At 45.5% G+C, this 11,257-nt stretch overlaps 1 protein-coding gene across 1 annotated transcript; it reads right to left on the reverse strand.

Moving 5' to 3' along the window:
• Positions 1 to 716: 716 nt before the first annotated feature.
• LOC311108497 (isthmin-2-like) lies at positions 717 to 10,384 on the reverse strand. The gene is made up of 6 exons (XM_084151129.1): positions 9,561 to 10,384; positions 6,055 to 6,309; positions 4,763 to 5,090; positions 1,879 to 2,019; positions 1,599 to 1,667; positions 717 to 1,462 (listed from the first exon to the last, which is right to left on the reverse strand). The coding sequence occupies exons 1-6, from the start codon at positions 9,690 to 9,692 to the stop codon at positions 945 to 947; spliced, it is 1,443 nt and encodes a 480-aa protein (XP_084007255.1). The 5' UTR covers positions 9,693 to 10,384; the 3' UTR covers positions 717 to 944.
• Positions 10,385 to 11,257: the final 873 nt, after the last annotated feature.

The raw sequence follows: 11,257 nt of genomic DNA on the forward strand, positions 1-11,257 counted from the left end.
GAAGTAGTGGCTCCCAATGCTGTTCCACTGCTGAGGTGCATATGGGTTATAATCTCTAACAATATGAGTCCCCCTGAGAAAACTGTTGAAACATCCATGATTGAAGGTTCTCAAACTGTCATTGTTGAAACGGAGGACGATAAGTTCAGTCCAGACCAGAAGACTGTCTCCACCTCCAAGCTTCTAAGAAGATGTTCTGTTGGCATGTTATCAAGAATGAGCATGAGGTGCTGGGTGTGGTTGTTCGTGCTTGTAAACTTCTTTCTTTAGACCAAATTCGCTCCTCAGCTTTAGATTATATTTTTTAAGAATAACCTTTCAGCAAATTCATGCTTGTTCAATCATATGTCCCCCTTCAGTACCTATCGAACTTCATCTTCTCATAGCAGCATAGTTATGACTATATTAATGTGTTGGGCATGACACATTCCACAATCCCCTCTTCAAAATAAGACTTACTACAGTATCAAACATTTCACACAGCAAAATCAAATCAGGAAGTACGTTTGGGATGTTTATGTTGCTATCGTCAATCACACAGAGCTACAACACCAACAACAAGCCACCAACAGGCTACACGACAATGTCGTGCTTATATGCACACAGAAGTGCACCAGACTAAGGGACAGAGAGCAAGAGAGAGACAGAGCTTGGTACCATGCTGGATGCGAAACACGTCGGCAAGCATTGACAGGACTGCATCTTTTTTTTTTGTTCAGTTCAATTAAGTTCAGTTCTGTTCTGTTGGGTCTGGTCACAGGATGTTTAATGTGCCAAATCCTAACTTGAAATCAACTTGCACCTCAACCTTACAACCGCCATACCTCCTTATATGCAAAATGCAATGCAAAACAGTCCTACACATGCTCCCTTCTCAAGTTAGGATTGGGCCACACTGTACGGGTGAATTCTGGGTAGTGTAGTTTTGGCTGCTGCGTGTGTTCTCAGTACTCCCGGGCCTCCTCCAGCTCGTTCATGAACACGTCCTGGTGGGGGTTCTCAGGGCAGACCAGGCCGTTGTTGGGCGGCCGCACCACATGGAAGCGGCTCCAGTCCCCTTTACACAGGATCCAGGGCAGCACGTCCACCTTGAAGTGGAGCTCCGGGGAGAAATCCGTGCTGATCAGGTTGGGTGTTCCTGCACCCTTTCCCCGCGTGATCAGACAGCCACGATCGTCGTAGCAACAGTGCTGGGCGCCGAGCGTAGCGACATCGCCAGAGAGGGCCGAGCGGATGCAAGTCCTCGCAGAGGGTTTGTAGATGTCCAGGCGTTCTTTAGGGCCACTGGCGTCATGCCAACGGAAGGTCTGGTCGTGTCCCTCGTCGAAAACGCTGACCACGGTGTAGGCGACGGCCGAGGGGTAGGCGCAGGGGCAGCTGGGTAGTTCTGACAGGACCTGGTTGAGGTACCTTTGGAGGAAGTCGCTCTTACAGTTCAGCCACTTCTCACATGTGTCCACATCTAGAGGGAGAGGAGAGAGAGACCAGATGTAATTAGATCAGCAGGTACATTCTAACTACCCATGTCTGCTAGTTTGATAAACCTTTTTGCTTAACCTAGCTAATCCATTTGCTAAGTGTACATTGATTCGACATACCTGTGCCAAACGGTTCAGTGCCATTCTCCATCTCGAAGGGGAAAGGTTCAGCCACTGTGTTGACATCATCTGCAGAGACAGGAACGGTACCATTTAGTTAGATAACATCTCTAGCTCACATTCACAGATGATTCAGCTAATCAACTAGTCGATCAATTACATTTGATTAGCTGAATTGGGTGTGTAAGTGCTGGGCTGGAGCAAACGCCTGTACATCCTGTGGCTCAGGACTAAGAGTTAGTGACCAGAATCTAGAATAAAAGTTGTGTGTGAAGCTCACCTGGACAAGGCTCCATGTCACATTTGGAGGCCTCTGTCAGGGTGCAGCTGTAGCCACAGGACCGGGTCCTCTTCCTCTCTCCATGACCACAGGTGACTGAGCATGGAGACCAGGCACTCCACTCCTCCGTCCCCTCCTTCTCTGTATGGGGGAAGACAAAACAACAAAACCAAAACTCATCAATGATAAGGATTTACATAGTGGTTTCCATTTTGTGGAGTAACTGTAACTCATTAGCCTGGGACCAGACTGATACATTTATTTGTTTCACCTTTGGTTTAACTAGCAAAACTTCTGTCTGGTCACAGTAAGCTAGTATCTCACTCCTTCCAAAACGGATGTGTAGGAACCACAACACACCCCTAGAATCCCCAACCCTCCCCCCAATGCTCACTCTCTAATCAGAGAGAGTTGAATTCCTCTCCCAGCTGTAGGGTTCCCTAACTAGGTTCGCTAACTGTGTAGAACTCCAATTAAAAGCATTTGGCTTGTTCACCACATACGTTTAATAAGCTATCACGGAAAAGGAAAACAACAACTTGAAAGGGTTGATTAGGAGTGGGCATGAAGGGAAAGTCCTCATAGTAAATAGTGCTGCTGGGAAACAACGCTAGATTAGGTTTAGATGCCTTTCCTGAACCGAAGTATAAACCAGAAAATACTGTAGACTCTTACACAGGAGTAGAGTTTCCCTCTCAAAGACCCCTTAATTAACTGTTTTTCTAAAATAATACAGGTCTAATTATCTGCAAAAAATCTATCTACTAAATGTTAGTATTTACTATTATAGCTAAACCATAACAAGGCCTGTATATAGGTTTTCCATCTCAGGCAACAGTATAATTTTCCTCTGGTCTAACCTTCTCCCAGGCCCATAGTCCTGTAATGTAGGCTCTGCCAAATTAGAGACAAGTCTCCGCGCTGGGGCTGAAGATCTCTATCTGCTTCTGAAAGGTTTGAGTCTGGTGTTAATGATACCGAAAACATGTCCGCCCTCGATTACAGACAAGACGAGGTGGGCGCAGAAATGGCAGCTTTGTTGACGGTGCAGCTTGGGCCTTTGTGGCGCTGCCAGCTCACCATGTGGCCAGAACACAGGAATAGACTCTTCTCAGTACAGGAGCGTTTTAATTACAGGAGGGAAGCCCCAATCATACATTACGCTAGTCTGGCATACATACTTCATGTTCACTACAAGTTTTTAGATATTTTATATCTGACCACTTAATAGACATGGTTGCCTTGTTCCTAACCCACATACACCTCATTTAGCAATGTTCAAGCAAGATGCACATGCTCATATACATTCTATACTCTTGTTATAGGAAGGTACTGTGTTTTGGTTCTTTGAGATTTGAGGTTAAGAGCAATTGCCAGAGTTAACAATCAGTCTCTTTGTCTGAAATCAATCCCTTTGTCTGATCTGAAGGGTAGAGGCAAAGTGCACACTGACAAAAATGTGTGACTTAGAATTAAACAGGGAGATCCTCTGCCTGTGTACTATCAATGTAAACATTCATCAAACTATGAAGTTGTAACTCCTCTGTCTACTCTCTTAGGCCGGATTCTCCCAGCCCACTGTCTCTTCCATTCCTTTAAATTAAAGTTTCCACAAGTTTCCACATCCATACTCTTCCCTTCTCTTTTCATTGGGTCTGCTCTGCTCTGCGGGGCTGAATAAAGCTGCCTGCCTGTGCAGCCAGAAGGCATGCTGCTCTTTTCCCACCATGCAGAGGGAGAAGATGGACTGAGGAGAATTAAGAGAAACAAAAAACAATAGAGGAGTAAATGTTATGCACAGCCCTGAAAGCCTCCGAATTCTTGAACTGGCTCAAAAGGCCTTGCCGCCCAGGGCAGAGGGCCGAGCCAGGGTCTGGGGTCCTGGGGTCCCGGAGGGGGGATGAAAGACCCAGCCGAATGGCCCCTGTCATCCCCTCTTCCCAATCTGCCCTCTAATTGTTCACAAGCAGTGGGCTGTTTTGTCTGTCCGGGGGAACAGGCTCACGCTGCCATTAGCGAGTGCATCGGGCCCATCTTCAAAAGACAGCAGGCCTCCACAGTGAGCTGCGGGCTGGGACCCAGTGTCCACTTCAAAGGCTTGGGCTCCACAATGGGCCTGACGGTCGAGTGCTCGTGGAGCGGAGAGGTCTCTTGCTCGCATGCTCAGTCAATACTTCTGTCTCTCTATCTTTCTCGCAATTCTGTGCTGCATCTCTCTCTCTCTATCCGTCTATATCGTACCACTTTTCTATAGTCACTTCCTATAAATCTCTTTATCTCCCACCATTTCAAAACATTAGCTGGCATCCTCAACTTTTGGATGCCATTTTATCACTTTCAACTACTCTCAGACAGGCATGCCAAAGACCAGGGGATCAAAGATTAAAAGTTTTCCAATTAGAATGATTTTTGGAAAGACTTTGGCACAGAACCGTTGCCTGGAAGCCAAAATTATTGCGTACTGGCATGTAGTGGTCCTCTGTAGCTCAGCTGGTAGAGCACGGCGCTTATAACGCCAAGGTAGTGGGTTCGATCCCCGGGACCACCCATACACAAAATAAATGTATGCACGCATGACTGTAAGTCGCTTTGGATAAAAGCGTCTGCTAAATGGCATATTATTATATTATTATTATTATGTAGAGACATGTTGACTCTACAGTAGTCAAAGTGATCCCAGGTTAGGTGTTAACTAAGATGGCTGGTGTGACAGCTAGACAGACACTGTGCCACTTAGGCATTTACACAGGCAGCCCAATTCTGATCTTTTGCCCAATTATTGGCAAAAGATCTTATCTGATTGGTCAAAAAACCTATTATTGGCAAAATATCAGAATTGGGCTGCCTGTGTAAACCCAGCCTTAGCGAAGACAAGAAGCCTCACCATAGTAGCTATGAGTGGCGTCCCAACCCTCGTTCCAGCGACTGTCCCAGTCTCCCCCCACTCCGCTTGGGAGGGGCTCCTCACTACCGTACTCCAACGCGTAATCTTCCTCCTCCTCCTCCTCCTCCTCCTCTCCAGTCTCCTCCAACCCTGAGCGGCCTGTCCCATCCTCACTGGAGTCAGCGTCTGTGTAGCCCCAGAACAGGGGCCAGAACAGCTTCTTACCCCCCAGCCAGTCTACAGTGGACGGAGAGGAAGGAGGGATCCAGTCCTTGACCAGATCCATCTCCACTTCTATGTTAGGGTCATCCACCACCTCAATGGTCACCTGGGACAGGGGGAGAGGAGAGAGGGTGATAGTAAATGTTATTACATAATGTACAAGCTTGGTATCAAAGATCTGTGCATGCTAAACTAGCTTTGAATAGCAACCTCTACATACTCTGGTGTATTCATGCCGACAAAGTCTGTACAAAGTTGTACTTTTATGTAAAAAAAGACAGGCTCTTTAAATTATATAAAGTGGATGTATTCGAAAGCCACAACGGAAGCAAGATATGACTGAGCAAAATCATCGGAAATAATCCCAACCTCCGGAAGTACCAAGGAAATTGACCTGCCTAATTTCTAGCTCTGACTTGGCCAGCCAGAAACAAGATACACATTGAGCATTGAGCACTAAATCAGATTATCCTAGTTCCTGAGCATTTATTATGCTTTTTTACATCTCATTAGACTGGTAGGTGATTACCGTATGACTCATCCTGTACGTTAAAGCTCCAGGGACTCTGTCCCAATTGGCAGCCTATTCCCTATATGGTGCACTCCTTTTGAGCCTTGGTCACTACTTTTGAGCCCCAGGGAATAGGCTGCCATTTGGGACACAGTCTCCATAGTAGTGGATGTCAGGACCAGGCAACAGGGTGTGGGACTTCCATCACCATAAGAGGGCAGAGCCAGCCTGGGGTCATTACATGCAGCTCCAGCTAACCATATCCTGGAATCGACCAGAAGATGTAACCAACTAGCGGTAGATTTATGTGATATGAAGCTGACTTGTCCTTCTGCTGAAATTCTCTGGAATATTCCACTCATCATGCCACAGAGAACATCAACACCATAGAAATGAATTCAGGTAACAGATCTCTACCCTCATCATTGCCTTACCAAATGGGCACGCCGCTACACATTGGTATAAGATGAGTTTCCCGCCCTACAATGTAAAGAGTGAAAAATCTCTTTGAGAGTGAGAGTTTTTTTCAAATATCCAAACAATAATCATCACCACTCACCTGGATGTTGGGGTTCTGAGAGCTGATGTCTGCGTTGGCGAGTTCAGGAAAGTTATTGAGGTCCAGAACGAAGGGTTTCATCTCCTCCTCCGGCTCAGGCTGGGGCAGAACCCCTACGGAGCGATGCTGAGAGTGGGACCACCTCCTCTTGTGGCGGTGCTCGGTGTCAGGGGGGAGGAGGCTCTGGACCTGGTTCTGCTGCTCCAGGGCCTCCGGTCCACGATGGACCCCACTTGGGGGCGGCTGAGCACGAGCCTGAGTAAAAAGATAGGAGACCTCAATTAAACATCATGATGAAACACAGTGGACTGGACCATTCTGAAGACTTGGATGACATGAATAACACACAGTAAGTACATTTGCTACTGGCTGGTTCAAAGCCACATAGGTTAACTTGCTAGTTTAATTTAGCAGGTTGTTATGTGAAAGCTTAAAAAAACATTGAGATTTGCATTGTCAACCCCCTATAACATTTACACCATGTTACTACCATTTTCCACTGTTGTTAGACAGTTCTCCTGAAAACCATAAGGGCAACAAACCAACCAACCAACCCTAGTCCATCCATTACTCTTTTTTTCTCACAGCAGCCAAAGCCCTGGCATCCAGGCCTTTGACAAAGAGGAGATTGTGCCAGATACTCTAGTTTTAATGAGAGGGCCTCAGAGTCGTGGGACCCCTGGGATGGTGGGCAGGCTGGCCCTGACCCTATGTGTGTCTCAACCTGCCGTGCCGTGCCGTGCTGTGCCGTGCCACCACACAGCTACCCGCTATACACAGACACAAGCTGTAGGGGTCATCCTCAGTCAGATTCCAACCATCAGACACCTGTCAATGTCTTTTTCTAAATCGAAGCTCATCCTTCTTTTAACTAGGGAGGAGGATGAAGTTGCCCATAATTCTGATCTAAGATCAGTTTGCCTATTCTCCACTCTAATAGTTAAAGTTAGAATTTAGGGAGGGTGAGCTGATCCTAGATCAGTGCCTAAGAGTAACTTCTACTACTCTAAGCTTTTAATTCAGCCAGCATCTATAAATAAATAGCCCAAACATCTGATGGGGCCTCAGTGACTGGAGCCGTGCCAGTTTGCGGTCGAAAATGTGGTGCCATTTAAAACAATGAGGGGGAAAAAAGTCTGGAGCGGTGACAAAACGGTTGAGCAATTGTGGTTATGGGGCCGAAAACAGACCATACTTTTTCAGTGGCTGCAATTGTCCCATAAAAAAGTCCATCAGATCCAACCATGAGAACATATGGTCACCATTTAGAGGCAACCCCTGTCAAACAGCATGAGGACGAGACAGGAAGACGGGGAGAGAGAAAGAGGAATGATAAAGAGTAAATAGAGGATACTGAGGAGGAGAGAGTCAGAGGGGGATTGTGAAGGCTTCCCCTTGGGCCTAGTCAGGTCCCTCTGAGTCTTAGCATTAAAAGATCTTCATTACATGGTTTCTACCACTTGTATCATGGTCTGACTAGAGAAGTATTGTCAGAAGTTAGATCTAGGAAAAGGAGCTCGTATAAGATACTCCTGACACACACACACACAAACCGACAAGACTTTAAGATTGGAGTCATGAAGGGCCACATATTTTCACACCTTCCTCATCTTGTCTTTTTTACACATCTGGATTCTGTATTCAGTCTCCTCCTCCTCTCTCCCTCCTCCTCTTTCTCTCTGATCCTACTCTCCCCTTCTCTGTCTCTGGAGAGGGGCTCCCCTGATGATCAAAGGCTTTTTGGTTGATGGTATGTGGTCTGTCTTTACGAGCCACTATGGATGTACAGCAGTGGGAGTCCTGGCCTTTCCGACACACAACAAAGGCATTAACATTCAATTCCTCTTCCATCATGAAACAAAACTTAGTGTCCTTTGTAGGGGGTGGCGGGGGGACACTGGAGCCATTTAGCCTGGCCGGCCTGGCAGTCGGTGGTGGCACACATTCAGCAGGGACAGAAGAGGAAATGAGGGGAGGTGGATGTACAGTACTGTATGGATGATGAAGCAGAGGACAGGAACACAGGCAGGGCAGGGAGGAGGGCGGGTGGTGTGGCAGGCAGTGCTGATTTATGTGTCCACAGATATCAAAGGCCTCTGCACTTGGCCATTTTCAAACCATTACAGAAGAACAATAAACTATGGGGCCCTTTGATCGCCTCTTGGAAAATGTGGAAAATAGAAAATAAAAAACAAGTGCAAGCACTTGAAAGAGGGAGAGAGGAAAGGAGAGGATGGGGGAGAAAACTGAACAGATAAATAGAGCAAATAGGTCTCAATATTTGGGAATGAGGCCACGCACACTTCACACCCCTCCTCCACCCCCCATGATAAGGGGGAAACCAAAAACAGGAAATTCCACATTAACTCAGTAAAGAGCCAAAGTAAACAATCAACCAGCCTGACCTCTGACCTTATTCCAGTGTGAGAGAGAGCTGCTGATGGTTCCTTTTATCTGGTTGCACTGGCATCTAACAGGTCACCAAGAAAGGTGCACAGTCACCATGGTGGCACAGGGTCACACTCGCTGGTACCCAAAACGCACATTCAGCACCGCCAGTCACACTCCCTCTCTCTTTGTCTCCTTCTCTGTCTCTCACTCCCTCCCTCTCAGATTCTCTCTCCCTAGCTGTTTTACGTCCAACTGACATAAATCAACCATCAGTTATAGGCTATGGGCATCAGGACATCAATAGGGCATCCATTGGAGGAGACCCAGGGGAGATAAAGTACAAAGGAACGACTTCATAACACAGATCTGGAATATGTCTGTTTGCAACTTTCTTTCATTCTTACATCTGATTCTGTTCATGGTGACCCTCAAGCCCCCTATACACACGCACATGTACATGAGCCGCACAAATACCCCCATTGGATCCGGTTACAGAAAGGGGATACAGCCTGTGAATGTATTGTAGCTGCTGTGTAATGCTATGCTGCTTAGCTCAGGCTGACCTTCTCTGGATGCCCAGATAATTTACTATACATGAAGAAACACAGAATAACACTTTACCCCAAACCCCTAGAGATTTATTGATACAAGTTTCCTTTGGTTCATGGACAGGGAACAGGCAATGACAGTCTGCTGTGGGTGCACAGCATTGTGAGTCTGTATGCAATGCCTTGATTGGGGTTTGCTATCAAGTTTTGAATGATATGAATGATAATGCAGAATGTTTTTGGCAGGAGAGCAGTAGTTATTTTCTGGAAACTAATTAAGTTATCACATTTAATTTGATTTGTAGAAATAATTGGCATGATGGCATCAAGAGAACTCATACTCTAATTTACATGTAAACATGTTTTTGTAAGATATTACAATATTGTAATAATTATATATTAAATAATGTACATATGCTCAATTAATTTAAATACAATTTGTATCATATTTAAATATTGTTATATTTGGAACGCAATGGACGGAATTGGTAAAATCTTGTAGAAGTATTATATTATAATATATTATATATATTATATTGTAAAATAATCAAGAAAAAAGTTGCTTACCTCCAAAGACACGCTGTTATGCAGTTTATTGTGCTGTTTGGTGGGAAAGCCCATCACCAAGCCAACAAAAAGTACTAAAAAGATCATCAATATTGTCAGACATCTCCCTCCGACTTGAATCATTTTCTCCATTTAAGTGACAACTAACAAGTAATTTGAAGTCCCCAATCTATCCAATTTATTCCTATCTTGTATATTCTTTACTTAGCGAGATAAACGTTGTTTTCTGTCCTCATCAGCGCTTCTTCTTTTCCAGAATTTGTTTCCTTCCGAGCAAGTCACCTATTCAACCAGCATCAACAGCTTCATAGTCTTCCTCTTGATAGAGATGCGCACTAATGTCCGATGGCATCCGACGCACAATCCATATCCCTCTGCCGCACTTCGACGCAACTCTGACCACTCCGAATCTCAAAGCGACTGATTTCTCCTTTCACTGTCTGCCTGCCTGTATGGCGCGTCTAGGTCAATGTCTAGCGCTCTTCAAGCCTCCCCATATAACCAGACCAACTTTGGCTATAAGTACAAAAGACACACAGATACCCACGCACTCTCTCAGTGCGCACCGGTGAACGGTTTATTCAACTAGGTTAAAAGAGTTGGGTACATTTCCTTATGGATGGGTGGGTTGGTGGGTGTTTTCTTCCAATACATTGAAATCTGGAGTTGAGAATAGCCTGTTTGCGTTTTATCTCTGACGCGTTAATCCATTATCCAATTGAAGTAAGTCCCTTATCCACAACGCAGGTTTGTCCAGATCGATCAGTGTCTAAATCACACTGGTTTGGATACGCACGTCTTCACAGCTTCTACACTGTTGAAGAGAGGAGGGATGCTTACGACTCAAAAGGTGGTGTCTCGCGGATTTAGTTACCCAAATAGAGAGGGAGAAAGCCATTTGGAGATGTGACCGTGACACAGAAACGGCTGATAATTGGCACGCGAGTAATGGAAGAGGAGACAAGTGACTTTGTAGACTGTATTAAATGGATTACTAGGCAGCCAACACATTCATTAGGCACATTAGGTGTCACACGTCAAGAAAACAGTGCTCCGAGCCAAGGCGCTGACAACAGCTGAGGATAGGCATACTTTCACACTACTCTCCTCCATATAAAAAGATGGTGTGTGTCAGTGGCGATGCGTCATTGTTTTGCATGTTATTGTTTTGGCATTAATACATGTCACATATCAGTTCGCAAACAATGTAAAAAACTAAAAAACATTGAGTTAATGTGGCCCTCTGTTGCTCGATTGGTAGAGCATGGTGCTTGTAACGCCAGGGTAGTGGGTTCGATCCCCGGGACCACCCATATGTAAAAATGTATGCGCACATGACTGTAAGTTGCTTTGGATAAAAGCCTCTGCTAAATGGCATATTATATTATTAATAAAGCTGCATACAAACATGGTCTCTTTTTTGCTTTCTTGAGTAAGGCAGCTCCAAAATGCAGGTGTTTCAGCCTAGCTCAGTGCTTTCTGTGGTGGTGGGGCAGCCAGTGGAAAATACAGAGCGTAGGGATTGATAATGTTCTCTAGTTGCGCCGTGACTCAGTGTTCTGTCACTCACTTGGACACTATGTCATCGCAAAATCTACGGGTAGAGCTTGAAAATTCAAGCCCCTTGGGTGCTGCCATAGAAGTTACATTTGAAGTGCCAATCCAAGAAGGCTCAAGGTCATTGGCCACAGATAAAA

The sequence above is a fragment of the Coregonus lavaretus genome (assembly GCF_964263955.1).
Source record: "Coregonus lavaretus genome assembly, chromosome: 33".
In the NCBI taxonomy this organism is placed as follows: Eukaryota; Metazoa; Chordata; class Actinopteri; order Salmoniformes; family Salmonidae; genus Coregonus; species Coregonus lavaretus.